This window comes from Pleurodeles waltl, chromosome 12 (genome assembly GCF_031143425.1).
Source record: "Pleurodeles waltl isolate 20211129_DDA chromosome 12, aPleWal1.hap1.20221129, whole genome shotgun sequence".
In the NCBI taxonomy this organism is placed as follows: Eukaryota; Metazoa; Chordata; class Amphibia; order Caudata; family Salamandridae; genus Pleurodeles; species Pleurodeles waltl.
In genome coordinates, this window is record NC_090451.1 from 606,302,103 (window position 1) to 606,320,285 (window position 18,183).

Below are 18,183 nucleotides of genomic sequence, written 5' to 3' on the forward strand. Positions count from 1 at the left end.
TATTATACATTGTTCCATAATTGGTCTGCTTGAACATACCATCTGCTTAACCTCAATCCTGAGTCTTGGCATGATAGAAGAAGCTTGCAATGACAGCATTAGAAAACCAGCTCTGTCCAGATCATTGTTTCAGTTCCATTGGCTCGTTGCTGTCACACTGATATGATAGCTAGATCTGTCATTGGAGTGACTGATCGAATGAGAATACAGCCATTTCACTAATGTGAAGAAGTTCAATAATGCAACCTCCTGAGCCAAGGAATTAAAGTCAGTTCATTTTTGGAAAAAGCTCAACCTCGTTTATTTTGTGCTCTTGATGGGCGTCGTTTGGCAAGTGAGGAGGCCTGTGTGTCTCAGTTTGATACCATTTGCCTTTACCTGAGAAGGGATTGCTAATATTCCTGACATACTATTTCCTTAAAATCTAACTGACTGGCCTATCACTATACAAGAGAAAACCTTTAGTTGACAGCAACAAAGCACTTGCTCTCTTCAAACACACTGAAAAATTCAATTTCTCTCAATGTTGCTCCACACATTCCCCTCTACTGTCTCTTACCTTGTGAGAAAACACATTAAAATGCACTTTTTCATTTTTTCCCTTCTATCTCCATTCATGTAGTCCTAGCAGTCCTAGCAGGGGATGCCCTTGTGTTGAAAACAGTTTCTCGTTTCTTTTCATCTCATTATAGGAAAATGCAATTTATATCTCTCTGTCCTTTCTCAATCCTTGCTAGGTCTACACTGGTTCTCTAGGGATCTCTCAAAGTTGATGGTCTCTAAATTCCAATGCATCTGGAGGCAATGTCATCTTATACTACTTTAATTTTATCTTCAGCAACCACCATGGGAGGTACACTGCCATGGGTTGCCCTCATGGAGTTGTCCTATGATGGCAATCTACCATGACATATCTTTTTAAACAGGTTGACTTCTTCAGTACTGGTGATAACTCTGCTCTGCTGGGAAGCCTTATTGTATGACAGAACTATAAACATGTGTGCTGATTATTACCATATATCCATATAGTCAGTGATCTCAATTATTGGGTCACTTATTTAACAAAACCCTCTGTGAACCATTGGACCTCTCCAATAGTATTCTCAAACTATTTTGATGTTATTTTGCTGAGGTTATTTTATGTACCAACTTTCCTTCCTGACAGATATTTTATCATATTAATTCCCCTTGTGTTCCATCCATGCTGTATGTATTAAGACATACTTGTTTGTAACATTTCATAATAATTTCAGCAAAGAAAATGTCTTGAGGAAGGCAGAGTATAGTCAGCATTAAATTTTGTTGGGCCCCAGACTATGAAGGTCAGCCTAACTAAATTAACTTGTGAAACAGAAGACTGGACCAATTGCACGTAATATGCTACTGTGCAACAGATGGACATTGCTATGACAGTCATGCTGTAAAAGATTAGGTGGGGCAAGGTTGACCCCAGTTCCAGATTTGTAACATCCCTGTGTTAAAGCTTCCTAGTTAAAAGTCTGTAGTGTCTGAATTATTATAATGATTCCTCTTCTGGATTGTTTCCACCTTGTCATTGTACGTGCACGTGTTGCATTATTGTTTTTAGTTACAGTTACATTTTTGGAACGTTTTCTGATGTCGGAAACTGGAATGAGTATGAAGTGTCACAGAGGTTACTGACCACTGTGACATTGTGGAAAAATGTCAAAATGTTTTGTACTCAATGACATACCACAATTAAAGTTTGCATGCATGTGGCCAACAATAGACTCAACAAGTATCTTGTGTGACTTTTGTAATTTTCATGCAGGCAGCCACAAACAAGTAGTTCACATAATTTTCTCGCATGTTATATGAATTCCATGTGGGAAAACGGTGCAATTGTACACACGCCTGTACTGAATGCAGTATTTAAAAATGGGTTCTGACCATTAGTGTTTGAATACAATAGAAGTGCTCTAAGTACTCTGATACATTTGGGTTTTCAATTGACATTTTTCCAAAGATACTGTAATATCACTCCTTCTCAGCAGCCAACCAGGTGGCTCAGGGATTTCAGATGTACGGTCAGTGGCAGAGGGAATTACCTTCTGACATTGTACCTAAAATGTCTATTAGGCCAGCAAAACATTGTTCACAGAACATGGTCTTTTTTGTTTTAGAAATGTGAAAGTCAAATGCATAGGCTTCCTGTTAGACACAATATAGACTCCTTGGTCAAGATCTGCTCTTCAGTGATCTTTGCACATTAAAAGCCTGACCCCAGGCTGTTAAATGTATTCCCCCCTTGATGAACTAAACTGTATTTATTAAGGCTTTAACGAAACTCAGCTCTGCAAAATGTGGTAAATGCTGAGTCCACAATTAATATTGATCTTATCCCGAGGCTTTGAGATTGATGCTGTGTGGAGGAGGTTTATCTTCCAGACTTTTGCATATGTCTTGCATTACATATAGGTGTACCTATTACTCACACTTCCCAGACGATAGGACATGATATCTATGACCAGGTATGAGGTGGAGGTGTTGTAGATTCTCCAGCAGGTAACTAATGGTCAAGAAACTCAGATATGTTTTGCCAAAGAAGGCAAATGATGCTGGCGATTATCTTGTTTGCTTGCAATATTCAGTTTAATAAGGTCAAGCTGCACATAATTTACATGTATTTTTATGTGATTAAGTATTTGCTTTGCAACATATAGATAATGAAAGACATATCTTAAAAATATTTAAAAATGATTCAGCTACTTTCAAACATGGAACACTTTTTTGATAAAGATAAACTGTTTTTTTGAAAATCATCTGACTGGAGTTCAGATTACACTTCTCCATACGTTGTGCTTCACTTTCTAAATCATATACTTAATTAATTTTAAATATTCAAAAACAAAAAGAAAACAATGTCACCTTTATGACAATATCATAACACTGTATTGAAATCTCGCAAGACACATATATTGTATTTAACTCACCAAAGCTATAATCTGAAAGAATGCATACAACCTGCAACCAAGCATTAGACAATCATGTCATTAAAACAGTGTATACACACAGTATGTTTGTTTTCTTTTCATTGGTATTGACAAGGTAACCTACCAGTTTTACAATATTAACTGCTCAGACACTGAAAATGGAAATATCCCAAGTCATGGGATAATTTATAACTGATAATAAAAATAAACCACTCCAAATAATATATTAAATGCATAATTGCATATTGTAATCACTACCTGGTATACGTGTGCCTTTCAGTTGATTGATTATGTCGGGATAAATAATAAAAGTAAGAGCACACCCCACATTAAAAATGCCCAGCCTATTTAGATTTGGTGGTGTAGTCACTGCCAAATGTTTATTCATAATAATTTTCCTTTCAAGATTTGTTTTTTAGAGGAATTAGTTTGCCCAATCATTGCTCTGGGCAATTCTTCCACAATGTGTTTTTAGTGAAAAAATCTGCAGAGAAAAAGTAAATGTTTCAGTTTTTCTTCCCTAAAGTGTGTGAAAAACCAAGGAGTTTTCATTATTGTGCTGGAATAAATGTCTGGAAAGTGTGTCAAAGGCTTTTCTACTACAAAGCCAAGCTTGTCATGTTTTCCTCCTAGAATTGTTTTAAGTAAACCTAACCCCTTCATGATTTTTGTTTTGTACTTAAATTTAATACACCCATGAAACCATATTACCACAATTTCACTTTGCGCTTTTCAAATCCATCTTCCATAGCAAAATAGTTTTCATTCTGATTCCAGGTGTTTTACATTTGTTATTATATTTTTTACAGAAATTGTGATGCTTTCAGATAAATTCATGTTGCACTGCTGACGATGCCATCTTCCCTATAGTTTATGGAATTAGTACGCATTTCCTATTAATGTATGTCGGACATTAGAAATGTGTATCTATGCATCTATTTATACCTCTATCATCTTCATTTCGCCCCTAGGAGCAGCTGTGTTAGCACAGGAAGACGATTTAGCCATGTCTCTTCATTTTATGAACCTTGGTGCAAGCCCATTGTCGTGTGCAGAGGGCAAGTTGGATGGACTGAAGACTAATTTCATTGAGAACCCCCAATACTTCTGTGATGCATGTAAGACTCACTCTGGGCTACCCTCCAATAGTGAATTGTAAAGTTATTGGTAGAAGAAGATGTTCCTGTCAAATATCTTATAGTTTTTTCCAGGATTCCTGTGATTAATAATTAGTGGCAGGCAAAGCAGGAAAGATTTCCTTTCTCGCACTTCATGTCATTTGTGCTAAACATCACTGGCTTTAAAAATGTTGCACATGTTATGATATTTTAGAAAGAATTTGAAGAAATATCCTGCATCACTCCAACAGAAGTCCTATTTAGACAGACTAGTCTCTTCTAAAAAGATTTTTGTGGGACATTTGTTCTGAAAAATAAATCTAGAAATTTTGCCTAGCAGCAGTGTTTTGCAAAATCTACAAAACAAATTGTTAAACATACTGTTATCTTCAAAAAATTCATTTGAGAATTTAGGGGCTGATTTAAAGTTTGGCGAAGGGGGTTGCTCTGCCATAAACGTGACGGATATCCCATCTGCCATTTCATGATCCAATATTAGCCTATGCGGATCGTAATTTGTGACGGGGTAACCTGTCCACCGAATTCTAACTCAGGCCCCTACACTTAGGGAAACTTTGGTAGAAATTTAAATTTCTCCCACCGCTAGGAATGATTATGATAACTAAGGCAAGCAAATCATTTTTGAGTGTGCAAAAGAGTTCCTACAGGAAGTGAGTCTAGTTATTTAAAAGGTGATGTTTGATAAAAGGGGTGAATTGAGCAGACACTATACAAGATCATGCAAAGAATAAGACAGAACAAAGAGAATTACATGCAAAGACAGAAAGGGGGTACAAGACTGTGACTACGATTGAAGATACAACACAAGTCACGTAAAGAAAAAAGGAAATGAGGTTGAAGGCACTACGTTGAGGGATATATTTGAAATAAAGGAATACTGGAATTATAGGTTGGCCACGGGGTGGAAAGGGCATAGAAAAGAAAGCTACCAAAAGAAAAGACCTCAGTAACAAATAGGGATTCCGTTGGAGGTAAAACATAATTCTAAATTTATAGTTATGGGAAGAACACAAAACAACATTGAATCCTGAGCCACCTTAAAAAGTTTGAAAGAATTATAATTATTGTAAAGAATTTAAGACCCTCTAACACAATCAGAATTAAAGATTGGCCAAAGAGACTCCAACCAAACATCGAGAATGTTTTGATATTTACTCTGATGCCTAACAGTGTGTTTGTGTCACAAGATCAATAACTATTAGTTGGTGTTTCCAGTGAATTAAAGTAGATTTAAAAGCACTGCAATTGAATGCTTCTCTCTTTGGCAGGTGTCCATCACATCAAAAGGAGAGATATTACGCTAAAGTGGGAGCTTGGAGAAGGGGCCTTCGGAAAAGTATTTTTAGCAGAGTGCTGTAACCTAACTGCAGAAGATGAGAAGATGTTAGTGGCTGTCAAGGTAATGTCAATAATGCTTATATCTCTACTTAAAATATTCTTGGCAGACTCTGTAGACCTTTGCTGTACATATTCGGAAATCAGTATTCCTTGGCTTCCCAGCCCATTCTTCTTTCGTTATTACCGTTTAATACTTTTTGATATTTTTTCCTCACCATATCTCCATCATTCTTAAATTGGCCTCCCACTTCTTTCACTTCCTTTTTGTTATCTTCTCCTCATTTTCGCTCTTTCCTTCCTGTCTCTCTCATCGCAAGCAAAGGCTAAATGTAAACCAAAATGATCTGTAATAAGAAACCTGGCACTACAAGAACATGAAAAGGCGGAAAACACCATTCTACAGAGGCAAAATGCTTAGGGCTGCTTAAAAATATCGAAGTTTGAAAGTGGTGAGTCATGGTCATTCATAAATCAGATGGGCAGGAGGACCTGGGGGAATGTCCACTGGTTGGTGGAAGATGGGCAACCACTCATTGTTTGTTGTAGCTAGATGACTAGCCCTCATTTGGGAATATTTGATGCAGTAGTGGTAAATAGGTCGTTGTTCTTCCCATTTGTAGTCTTCTGCTTTTCTGATTCCCTTTAACTCACGATTTCCTTTTAAAATCAAGGAACAGGCATGTGGCTATTGGGGGAAAGGTGATTGCAAGGTGCTTGCTGATATTCTTGATTATCACAAGGTGAAATAATTCAAAGTTTGTAGGTAACACTTTAATAAAGGAGCGGAGGAAGGGCCATTAGAATTTTTCTATGCTGAAACATGTATGCGCTGACTAACTGCACAATGATATTGTTTACTTTGTACACTACCTAGATAAAGTTTTGTTATGAAACTATAGAAAACTATGTCATCATATGTATTCATTTATAAAGCATTAGTGACTTCTTTGTGTGAGAATACTTTATGTAAAGCGCTCACATATTAACAGTCTGAGAGTACTCTGATTATTTATTCTTGCGAAGTGTTATCACAACTATGTGGAACCCTGTAGGCTGTCCAGATTTAAATCAATGCTATTTATGATTTTCTCTTCGTGATCTAAGGTGAAATTGGTTCGGCATTAGTTTTTCATCTTAAACTATGGGGAAAAAAACTCAGGATTAACACTACTATTTCAGCAGACGTTCTGATGAAGATTAATTGTGACATCTGTAAATATGGAGGAATTTCTCTTACACCCAACCCTAAAGCAGTCCCTTCTATATGTGCACATTAGATTATTGTGCCCCTTAATCTCTGGTATGAGTCCATGAAATGACACACAAAGAATGGGTTATCATCATTGAGGCCTTATCCGCTTTCCCTTCCTCAGGTGTTCTTGTTGACAGGCCACTGGCTGTCATGCATTTTCTGCCCTTCACTTCCTCCTCTTAAGAGAAGCTGTTAGTTGGCAGCGAATCAGGTGCTGCTGAGACACAGAAACTTTCGGCGAGATGAGAATAGGTGGAGAATGGGGGGCAAGGCATCATCAGCCTTCTATAGATAGATACCAGGAAACATTGCAGACACAAGGAATTAAAACGATGAGTATTGGAGAATGTGGCAAAGTAGGCTTCTGCCTAATATTTTAATGTATTTTAGATGGGAATTTTCATGTAAAATTTTCAACTTTAAGGAGTTGCAAAATTCGTGAATTTCACTGGCTGAATTTTACATTTGTGCACTCCTACAATTCGTAGACAAAATGTATTATTCAAGCTGCTCAAGTGAAGTTTTCAGGGCCTTAAAAATAAAGTTCACGTTGTGTCCACAGAAAGTGGTCTTATATTGACAGTTATTGCTGATTCATTAAATGTGAAGTGCTTTATGTCGCCAATGGAAGGATATATTTGTTTTTATAGTGCACTGGAAGGATTTTTATCCCAAGACTCCCTTAATACTTAAGAGATAGTGTTATATAGAAGCAGGGGCTTGACATACTTTTGAGGCATACTTGCAGTTTTAAGAACTAGTGTGCATAACAATCATCCTTACTTTTATTGATCTACTTTTACTATACATTTCGCCTACTGGCTTTTGTGCACAAGACATGAAAGGGAATTAGCGCACTATGCATAATCTGGATCAAACAAGAATAAAAAGTATCAAATATCTAACCTACACAGGCCAGATGGAAGGGTTTGTAAAATTTAAACAAGAGAATTCTATTGTACAGTTTCAGTCACAGGTTCATGTCCACTTGCGGATAGCTTTTGAAAACAGGGCCATCACAAGGGTAAGACAGATTGGGCAGTACGTCCCAAGTCCCATGCTTTTTCAGTGCCCACATTACAGTCTGAAAATGTATTTATGCAGCAAGCCTGCCATTTTTCAGTTAATGATAAAGCAGCTCACATGGATATGCCACTCGAAGGGCGTTGCAGGTGCTCTCTTTTATTGGCCTACCTGTTCATTCTTATTCTAAGAATGATGTGCTCTTGACACCTGGGATACATGTAAGAAGTGGGCTCCACATCTAGTGGTCTGTGGCAGGCAGTGCTTAATTTGTGCTTGTTGTTTCCGGTGCTAAGCACCGGCGCTTATTTTTGAGGGCCAGCGCATATTTTTCTGCCACAAGCATTTATGGCGAGCAAAAGACACGTGGAAAAGAGGGAGGAAGGCAAAAGGGAAAGAGCGTCACAAAGAGAGAAAGCAGAAAGCTGTAAGAGTGAGCTGCAGAAAGTGGCTGTAAATGGATTAAAGAGGCCCGAGATGGCTTTAGGATTACGCTGCTTTAGTATTCTGTACTCGCATATTTAATTGCAGCAGCCGCGTTTTTCAGAAGAGAGAGCTTTTGGTACCGACACGTTTTTATTTACAAATTAAGCACTGGTGGGAGGCCCCACAAAAACTTCTGTCATGGTTTTGAAAACCCAAAAAGTCCAATAAACTGGAATATTCTCTGGAACTAACGCTCAAGGTCAGTTTGTGCGACAAATGTGTTAATTTTGATGAGTCCTTGTTTACAAAATATTGCAGGATGTTTGGTTTTGGAGGCCTTATAGATAAAATAATTTTGAGAACCTTGGAATCAAGGACAGGATAGACAGGGGAGAGGACAATGTACTGTTAATAAATCAGCAGTAAATCTGGAGTGGCAGCTGTTGGCTAAGGCAAACAATGCATAGTAGCTATATTATCCGGGCAGCGGTGAGCAAGCTAAATAATCGAAATTAAAACGTTTGTTAACAAGGTCACAATTTGTGATTTTCTTCACTTCCTATATTGTGACATTTTCAGCACGTTCAGCTCCTCTGTTGATGTGTGCACTGTTTGTTACTGCTGTTGGAAGTGATGTAGCAGACTTATAAGAGGATTCAGGCTGGTGTGAGTAAACCAATGGGATCCATTGGGACCCATTAGGGATTAAATTCTCCAGTCCTTTGATGACACAGGCAATAAGGAGTACTTTTCAGTGAGGGTTGTTTGGAGGGAAGGATACCCTTGAGCATGCTGTTTAAACTTTCTAGAGCGGAATAGCTTAAAGTTTCTTTAAAGGAGGAATGGCTTGTTTTGTGTATGAGCATGAATTGGTAGCTGGGCTTCTGTGTTTTCTTGGTGCTGTGATCTTTATATAGAGATGTTGGAATTGATGGTTAAGTAGAGTGATTTTCATACTGTGTGGAGGTGTGGTGTAGTTCTGTCCAGTTTCAAGTGGAAACGGTGGAAGCCAAAGTAAAGCAGATTGATTTTGCTTTTGTGTGCATTTGTTGTTTGGATTTGCCACGTCTCATCCAGTCTCACATAGGAAAGCTTGAAAGCTATGGAGAAGCAGAGTGATTTTGTATTTGTGTTGAGTTGTGGAGTCAGTCTCTGCTTATATGCATTCCTGTTAGCAATAATGATATTTTCTGTCTTGGCCAGGATCAGCCTCACCTAGATGGCCATTAAATGTCCAACGCATCTCCATGTTGTCTAGTTTCATTAACCTCTTTTTTATGTAACACTTTCTGCTTTCTAAGTATAGTTAAGTTCTGAACCAGATACTAAGTGCTAAGGTTTTCTCATCTATATTTGATTTTTGTTACAACATTTTTTATCTGTTTGTTTCCATCCAGGCCCTGAAGGAGGCAAATGAAAATGCTCGTCTAGATTTCCAGCGGGAAGCAGAACTCTTGACGGTGCTGCAACATGAACACATTGTGAAATTCTATGGGGTCTGCACTGATGGTGAGCCCCTGATCATGGTCTTCGAGTACATGAAGCATGGTGACTTGAACCGCTTTCTCAGGTGAGACTTCAGATCCCACTGCAGCCCACATTGCTGCACCTGGACCACCTACTTTAAAGACAATCAGTTGTTAAGATGCGTGAAACAGTTCCACCTTTCCTTCTGAAAAATTATTTTTCTACCACATATGTTTGGGGGATTTAGACAGAAGTAGATTTATGCAAAAACATTATTTGCAATTTTTATTTAAACATAGTATTTCCTTTATTGGTGAACAAACAAGCTTCTTCCATGAGGACGTGATCCTATCAAATAACATTGAGAACTTCCAAATAGTTTGCAATAGCTATTAGATTACACGATTCCCACTCTTTTAAAACTTTATTACCTCAAAAACATTTTCTTGTTTATTAAAACCTTTAAAATAACATGTAAACATTTATGAAAAGTTCAGATTATAAGCTATACTTCTGTTTGGTTAGAGCATTTCAATTTTGCAGCTAGCTAACCAAGTAATTTCATTTGTGCAGGAATTTTATGTGGGAGAGCCAACAAAACTGGATCTTGTGGAGTGGTCTGGTCATTTTACATTATGCTTCTGGTGTAAAGTTGCTCCTGGAGAGTATTTCATAAAGTGGCACAAGACGTTGGAAAGCCCTCTGTAGCATCTTCCCCAGCCTGGGTACCCGAGAATGACTATGCCACACTGAGCTATATTTGTCTATGTGTAACCACAAACTCAACATTCTAAACCTTCATTCACTTCAACATGTTCTAACACTTACCTCACCGCTCTAAGGAGTCCATTAGGAGCCAAAAAAGTTCTGTCATTCATACTCACACAACACTACACCCTCCAAACAAAGTGTACTTCTTACTGACTCTTCCATTTTTCAGATTTCCATGATTTCCTACTTAAAATTGATTTTGAAATGTCCTCCATTTGACTATGAGTATATTTCATAAGCGGTTTGGCCTATTTTTTTCAAACAATTTCTATTGAGTTTGTGCAAGTAATATCACAAAAATCTTAAATGTCACCATTGGGCTGCATGTGAAAATTAACAGCAGAACTTAATTGTATCCAGCCCCCTGTGTGAAAGCGGTTCCTTCACTCCTTAAGACATTTTCAGCCATAGGTTTAGAAGAGCAAGAGAACTATGTTACATTTGTGCATGCAGGTGGTTAGAGGTACAGAACCAGAATATATGTGGAAAGGGTGGACCATGGTATGACCAGACACAACCATTCCAGCAATGATCCCTCAATGTCCACTGGGGTTATCAAAGGAGCCCGGCTACTTCTTCCACCTCAGCAAAAATGTAGATGTCAATTCGCTTTACAAGTTGAAAATAAGATTTTTCTGTTATCCTTTCTTCCCTCCTAAGATTTTGCCACCATCAGTCAACATTTCTAGAGAGGAGAGGGCTCTACTATTTTTGACAACATAGCATTAGTTCATTTCGCTAGTTGCAGAGCAAGGTCAATAAACTTGGTGTCCACCTTTAGCTTTTCGATGAGAGAACAGACACAACATCAAGTTGTCTGGACTGTTTTGATACGTCCTCCTTACTGTGTTTCTAAAGGTTTAATTTAGGCCTGGTCAGTGTTGGCAGAGTTGTGCTACATTGAATTCGGTGAAGTGGTGAAAAACTCCACAGCGCTACGTTGCGCTGTCTATAGTGATTTTCAGCGTCAGGAGTTTCTCCCATGCTGTAAAATCAGTGTGAATGGCATCACATGGAGTGCCAGGGAGAGCTAACTTCTTCCTGCTACTCGAGCAGATTTTCCACTCGAGCTGCAGCTTCCTCAATGTGAGCAGCAGCTTTCTCATTGCGAGCAGTGGCGGCCTACCGCAACCGCTCGCTTTCAGAAATCTCGCTCGCCAACTTGGTGATTTCTCCTGCTCATGCACGCCACCTTAACATTGGCGAGTGAGAGAAAAAACTAATCTCCCCGTCACTTCGTGGAGTTTTTGGAACTCCGTGCTCCACACTGAGCGAAGAGTAAGGAAAACTCTGCGAACTCCGCCTGCTGAGCAGAATTCTTCATCCACCACTAGTTTAAATGATTCTCTTCTAGAGGGCTTCTCAGTTTAGGGCATCCCAATAACATATGAAGGAGTCTTGTTTCTGTCTGTAAGCTTCGGGAGTACAATGAAGCTGATTATTCCAGCATCTTGTGAACGTTTCTAGAGTGAGATAAGTTCTATTCAAGTAGTTGAATTGTTTAGTTTGAAATATCACATTTCTAAAGACTTTCCAAGTATGCCCAGGGCTGTACTCCACTAGCCCCCATTCAACCTAACTCTTAGTCCTGCAATATCCTCTTTAGTCATGTTTGTAAGAGACTTGTAAAACCATGACACCAACGTTGTTCCTTCTTCTATAATATACAGTAAATGAATGACTTAAGTGGTCTGGGGATCATTTCTTCTGGAGAGACCCAATCAAGGCCCTAAATTGGAGAAATTCTCCCGATGGGAAGTTACTGCTTTCCCCCCAAAGCAGGCAGTGCTTGTAACTCACCTGAATAACAATAGTCTTCAACAGTCAGTACACAAGCCCTGGGCCAGCCCTAGCCGAGAAGTATCCCTTGGATTTGGAGAAGACTACTGAGGGGGCAGAAAGTGGACAAGCATTGTTTCCAACATGTCAATGCCACCTATACAACCCCTGGGAAGCCCCACTCCCACCACCACTCCCAGCCCGTTCTGATAAAGCCCAGCAAGTCCACTGATGAGGATGAAGTTCGGTGGCTGCGTTGGTCCCTGTTGTAAGTAGTGGCTGCAGACAGAACTCTGGACAGTTGGGGAACTGGGTCAGACCTCAGGAAGCCCCACCTGTGAGCTGATACGGTTCTGCTCCCCTCTCCCCACCATTATGACATGGAAAGTGCTTACAGGTAATGAAGCCTACAACTATTGACTATCTGCTGTAACAGATCCTGAAATGGAGGACCTGCTTGGGACTGAGACTTTGTTGATGACTCTCAACTATTGCATCTAGCATTATGCATTGATTTGTGGTGTGTTGTGGGCCACATACACCATTAACCCCAATTTTGATTGCAATACCAAGAGACCATTGAAATAACTGTGACTCTCCTTCAGTGGTGTGCATGGGATATCTTCTTGTGCTACTGTACATGTGTCATTTGATCCTGCTACTGCCATGGAATAGACACATAAGATTGCTCATCTTATACAGAATCCCCTATTACGGCCCACGTTGACAAAGCACCTTCATAGGCAATAGTATGCCTTTTGTTTTTCTCCAAACTTTGGGGTGCTTTGTGTGACTGTTGTACTGGACTCCTCCAGAGAAGTCTTGGCATTTTTGGAGGAGACTAGCGTAGCCCACAATATCTGAATCAACTAGCTAACCCTCTAAGAGTGAGGTGGTGCATTAGCAGAAATGGGGAAATCTGTACACATCAAGGACTCTTTCAGGTTCTCTGGGACCAACTGCAAACTTCAGGGTTTAAGCAGGAGGTCAATTTTCGGGCTTGGAAGGAAGACAATACTGAGCTGACACCTTGCATTCTGAATAAATAGACAAGATATTGGAAGCTATCTATGAACCCAGAGAAATGCTGGAAAACAAAATAGACTCTGTTGTGATTGATATGAACCTGCAGAAGGTGGCTGATAAGCATTAGAGATAATGAAGCTAGGGCCGTAGCTTAGTCAGTGAGATTTTGGGGTTGTGACTTTCAATTTACCCAACTAAAAAAGGAGTGGATGCAGGGTGTAGGGGTGAGATGACCAACGTTTGGGATGTTTCATGAGGAACAGTGTCAGCACTCATTTGCATTAGGTGGGATCCTCTTTCTGGAGTATCACAATGGGCAAAAAAAGATGGACTAGGATGCTACTCGAACGATTTCCCATGGTTAGACTATTTGCAAGAATGTATCCCATCACCTTTTGAGTGTTTTATTGCGAGTAGTGAGCTTTCAAACATGAGCATGGCACAGTTTTCCAAACCTACGACTGCCAATGTTTGTGAATTCCAAAAAGTAGTACATTTGCACCCATTCAAGGAGCACATCTATGGGTGCAGATTTACTACTTTTTTGGTAAACGTATCACTATATATATTCAATATCCTGATCCAAAAAAATTAACAATTAAAAAATTCTTAGTGAAATGAGAAGGATGAGAAAAATCCAGACAGGCATAGGAGACCTGACTTGGTTCAGCCTGACATTTCTGAGGCGGACGATTTCTGGTATGGTACTGATCGTGCCTTAGCCTGAGTGGTGATCATTCACTGCTTTGGCCTAGCCACTCTACCCCACCCCTAGCAGCCTTTCAGGAGTGCCAGGCAACTCGAGTGTGCCAGATTCTGCTACAGCCTCACTGTCCTTCCACTTTCACTCGCTTGGCCCTATTGACATTTAATGGTCTATGCCTCATCTATAGTGCCTTTCAGTAGCTCCACCCTACTGCATGTGGATGAATCTGCCCTAGGCATGCTGGCCATTCACATGCACTGGCCTGCTTCCCTGTGATTAACTTTACCGCAGTATTTTAGGCATTACAGAGGTACCACACTGCGAGCAAGTGACTGATTTGACCTTAAGTGCACCCCTACTACCCTTTCAAGGATGCCAGCTTATACGGAACCCTCCCCTCTTCTCTACAGCAGAGATCGCCTCCGTTTCGTTATCTGGACTGAGCTCAGTTAAAAATTCCCTACCAGCTCCCGTCTCCCAGCTCTGTGCAGGCGGAATGTGCGGGAGCTCTGGTCGCCTGGGGGCGCCTAGCTGAGCCTCCAGGAGCGGCCCTTTCATCCCAATTCAAGCCGCAGAAATATAAAAAATACAGTTATTTCTCATCAGAGCACTGACCCGTGAGCGCGTTTCCCACACCCTGCAATCGCCTATTACTTTCACATTCAGACACACTCACTGTGGTTCTCAGTGAAACCCACTCCTTATGGGAACAGGCCCGGCTCCGCGAGGGGTCAGCATCCCGGGTAAACAGCTTCTGATAGATGTTAAAACGACTTATTTTTAGGGATCCATTTCCTGGAGCTGAATGTGCAACTCCGAGGAATAAGGCTGTGAGTGAGTTCTTCTGTTGTGGAAACAAGACTGGAAAGAACCAGGGGTCAAAAACGTACTGTCTTACTCTAGTGTAGAAGTTCTCTTTTTTACATATGGTACATGACTGACAAAAGTGGCATGACTTAACGATAAATAATCATAAATTACATGTACGTTTTTTAGTCATGCTTCACACTAATCTACACAAAACCAGGCCACCAAAGAGTTGATATGGTCAATGTTCATTTTGTAAAGTTTTTTGCTGAACAGACCACATTTCATTAAAGTTAAGACATAGTGCTGTCCCGGTATTATAACAATGCACACTATCTGCTCCCATCACATAACTATGATCCCAAAAAGCACCTCTCACTCAGTTATTGTTGTGTGCACACCCTTGCACCCACACACCCTACGCGGTGTAACAGGCAAGCGCTTCACCACACCACATAGTGCTAGCAAGCGCTATATAAATGTAATACAATACAATACATTACAATCAATTGGTAGAGCTTCTCCATTAGAGAGGACTGCCATTGTTATGCAACATGTGTACCTGACAAAACAGTTTCAATAAAGATTAGCCGTATTGCGTCGGCACAAATGCATAGAAAACAGATGTATCAGGTACGTCTTCTGCACGCTGTGTCATATTTTACATACGCATGCAAGTGATAAACATATTGATGGCACAACTGTCAGATGTTTCATGTCTCGATGTAGACGTGGGTTTGGTTTGCATGGAATGACGTTTAAATATTTTCCAGTGAATGTGTATGTCCATTCATTGCAGTTCTAAGCCAGATGTTTATCCGTGACTGCTAGTGTGTGTGTGTTGGTGAATGTGTATGTCCAGAGTAGTTCTATGCCAGATGTTTTTCCACGACTACTAGTGTGTGTGTGTTGGTGAATGTATGTGCCCAGACGTAGTCCTAGCCAGATGTGTATCCCTGACTGCTAGTGTGTGTGTTGGTGAATGTGTATGTCCAGAAATTGTAGTTCTACTTCTGCACTAGATGTTTATCCCTGACTGCTAGTGTGTGTTGGTGAATGTGTGTGTCCAGACATTTTAGTTCTAAACCAGATGTGTATCCCTGAATGCTATTGTGTGTGTTGGTGAATGTGCATATCCAGACATTGCAATTCTACACCAGATGTGTATCCCTGACTGCTAGTGTGTGCTGGTGAATGTGTATGTCCAGATATTGTAGTTCACTTCTACTCCAGATGTTTATCCCCAACTGATAGCGTGTGTTGGTGAATGTATATGTCCAGACATTGTAGTTCTACACCGGATGTTTATCCCTGACTGCTAGTGTGTGTGTTGGTGAATGTGTATGTCCAGCCATTGTAGTTCTACGCCAGATGTGTATCCCTGACTGCTAGTCTGTGTGTTGGTGAATGTGTATGTCCAGACATTGTAGTTCTACGCCAGATGTGTATCCCTGACTGCTAGTGTGTGTTGGTGAATGTGTATGTCCAGACATTGTAGTTTTACGCTAGATGTGTATCCCTGACTGCTACTGGGTGTTGGTGAATGTGTCTATGCCAGCTGTGTATCCCTGACTGCTAGTGTGTGTAATGGTGAATGTGTATGTCCAGGCATTGTAGTTCTACTCTAGATGTTTATACCTGACTGCTAGTGTGTGTTGGTGAATGTGTATGTCCAGACATTGTAGTTCTACACCAGATGTGTATTCCTGACTGCTAGTGTGTGTGTTGATGAATGTGTATGTCCAGACATTGCAGTTCTAAGCCAGACGTGTATCCCTGGCTTCTAGTGTGTATTGGTGAATGTGTATGTCCAGACATTGTAGTTCTACGCCAGATGTGTACCCCTGCCTGCTAGTGTGCGTGTTGGTGAATGTGTATGTTCAGAAATTGCGGTTCTAAGCCAGATCTGTATCCCTGACTGCTAATATATGTGTTGGTGAATGTGTATGTCCAGACACTGTAGTTCTAAGCCAGATGTGTACCCCTGCCTGCTAAGGGTGCGTTGGTGACAGTGTATCCTGAGACTTGATTAACAGGCATTTTTGGCAGGTTGAAGATGCACGTTGATTGGCCCTGGCTGTGGTCCAGATTATGGTTCTGGCAACACACCTGCTGTCTGATATTTGTATTTTGGTTGTTTTGCTCCGTGTGTAGTATAATGAATTACTTTGTGGTGTATAAACTGATGACTGCGCAACTTAAGCAAACATTCGGAAGATACTCGTTTTTATAGGATCATTTTCAAGGTATTTCAAACAATCATCCAACATTTTGTGAATTGCAAAAAATAAGATCAGTGGTAAATTAGGGGGTCTTTCAAACTTTAAAAAAAAAGTGTACGTCTTGACTGCGCCTCAGTAAATAAGCCCTTTGTGTGTTGCTGCTCCAGCTCATAACTGACAGCAGCCCAAAATATAACAAAATATACTTCTAGGGAAAATGATCACCACCAAGCAATGTGTGTGTTCCTTCTTGAGAATGCCTTACAGACCTCTAAAACATTATTTTATCGGCTCTAGGCGCCGGGATGAATTGAGTGCTTTGAAAAGTACTAGACCTGCAATACGTCACTCTATCGCTTCTAGGCACTAGGGTGAATGAAGGGCCTTCAAAAGTCGAAGGGTCACATTTAAAATCGGAAGATTCCGTCCGCTGTGATGATGTGTCATTGCTTATCGAAGTGCAGTGCTACTCACATATAGTTTACGATGAAGTGCCACACTCAGGTAGGGATTAAGCGTTGCAGCTCCGTGCAATGGCTGCCTGCGTCACTGACGAGAGGTAGCGTGCTTCGAGTGGCTCCAGGTAGTGAACGGGAAGAACTTTATCTTGGGCCATAAACTTGATATTTCGCAGCGAGTCACACACGGTAAAACGATGGCGTGTCCCACGACAATTTGCATACGAAGTTCTACCACCTGTGCTTTTATCCGCGGGTGAAATCTCTTCAGAAGAGTTCGCGGTGGCAGTGAAATCACTGACTCATTACATCTACCCACTAGTGAATAAATGTGAACAATACATTACGAAAAGGTAAACCACAGCTATGACTGAAATAAAAAATCTTTGCCCGCGTGTCCCTCATGGTGTTTGAACGCTCCCCTCCGTTGGTTTGCCTCACTCCAGTGGCGCAACAAAGGCCCCCGCAGCCTCCGCGGAGTGGGGTGGGTGCGAGCTCCAGGGGCCCCCCACTGCACAATACAGTGTGCACGGGCGGAAGGCCCCTGACTGGGTCTAGGGGGGGGGCCTCCAGTGACTTCGAGGGGGCTCCCCTCAAGTTTCGTTAGGACACTGCCTCACTGCTACCTACCCCGTCCATTACTGCTGGAGATCTGCCTGTCTCGGGCAGCCGCCCCCTCTGCTAATGCAATACTCCTTGCAATATTGATTAGATTAGCTGTCTGAGAGGCCCAAATAGAAGGACATTGGCCATCATTTGAAATAAACAGAGACTTTTCGATTGCCCCCCAAGGTATTGCCGGTAGACGCCGGGCT

At 40.8% G+C, this 18,183-nt stretch overlaps 1 protein-coding gene across 1 annotated transcript in view; it reads left to right on the plus strand.

Moving 5' to 3' along the window:
* The window catches only part of NTRK1 (neurotrophic receptor tyrosine kinase 1), a 265,651-nt gene that overhangs the window by 215,292 nt on the left and 32,176 nt on the right, over positions 1–18,183 (plus strand). The window contains exons 12-14 of the mRNA XM_069217861.1: positions 3,926–4,072; positions 5,362–5,492; positions 9,530–9,702. Of these exons, the coding sequence (XP_069073962.1) occupies positions 3,926–4,072; positions 5,362–5,492; positions 9,530–9,702 (451 nt within the window). The remainder of the gene's footprint in view (positions 1–3,925; positions 4,073–5,361; positions 5,493–9,529; positions 9,703–18,183) is intronic.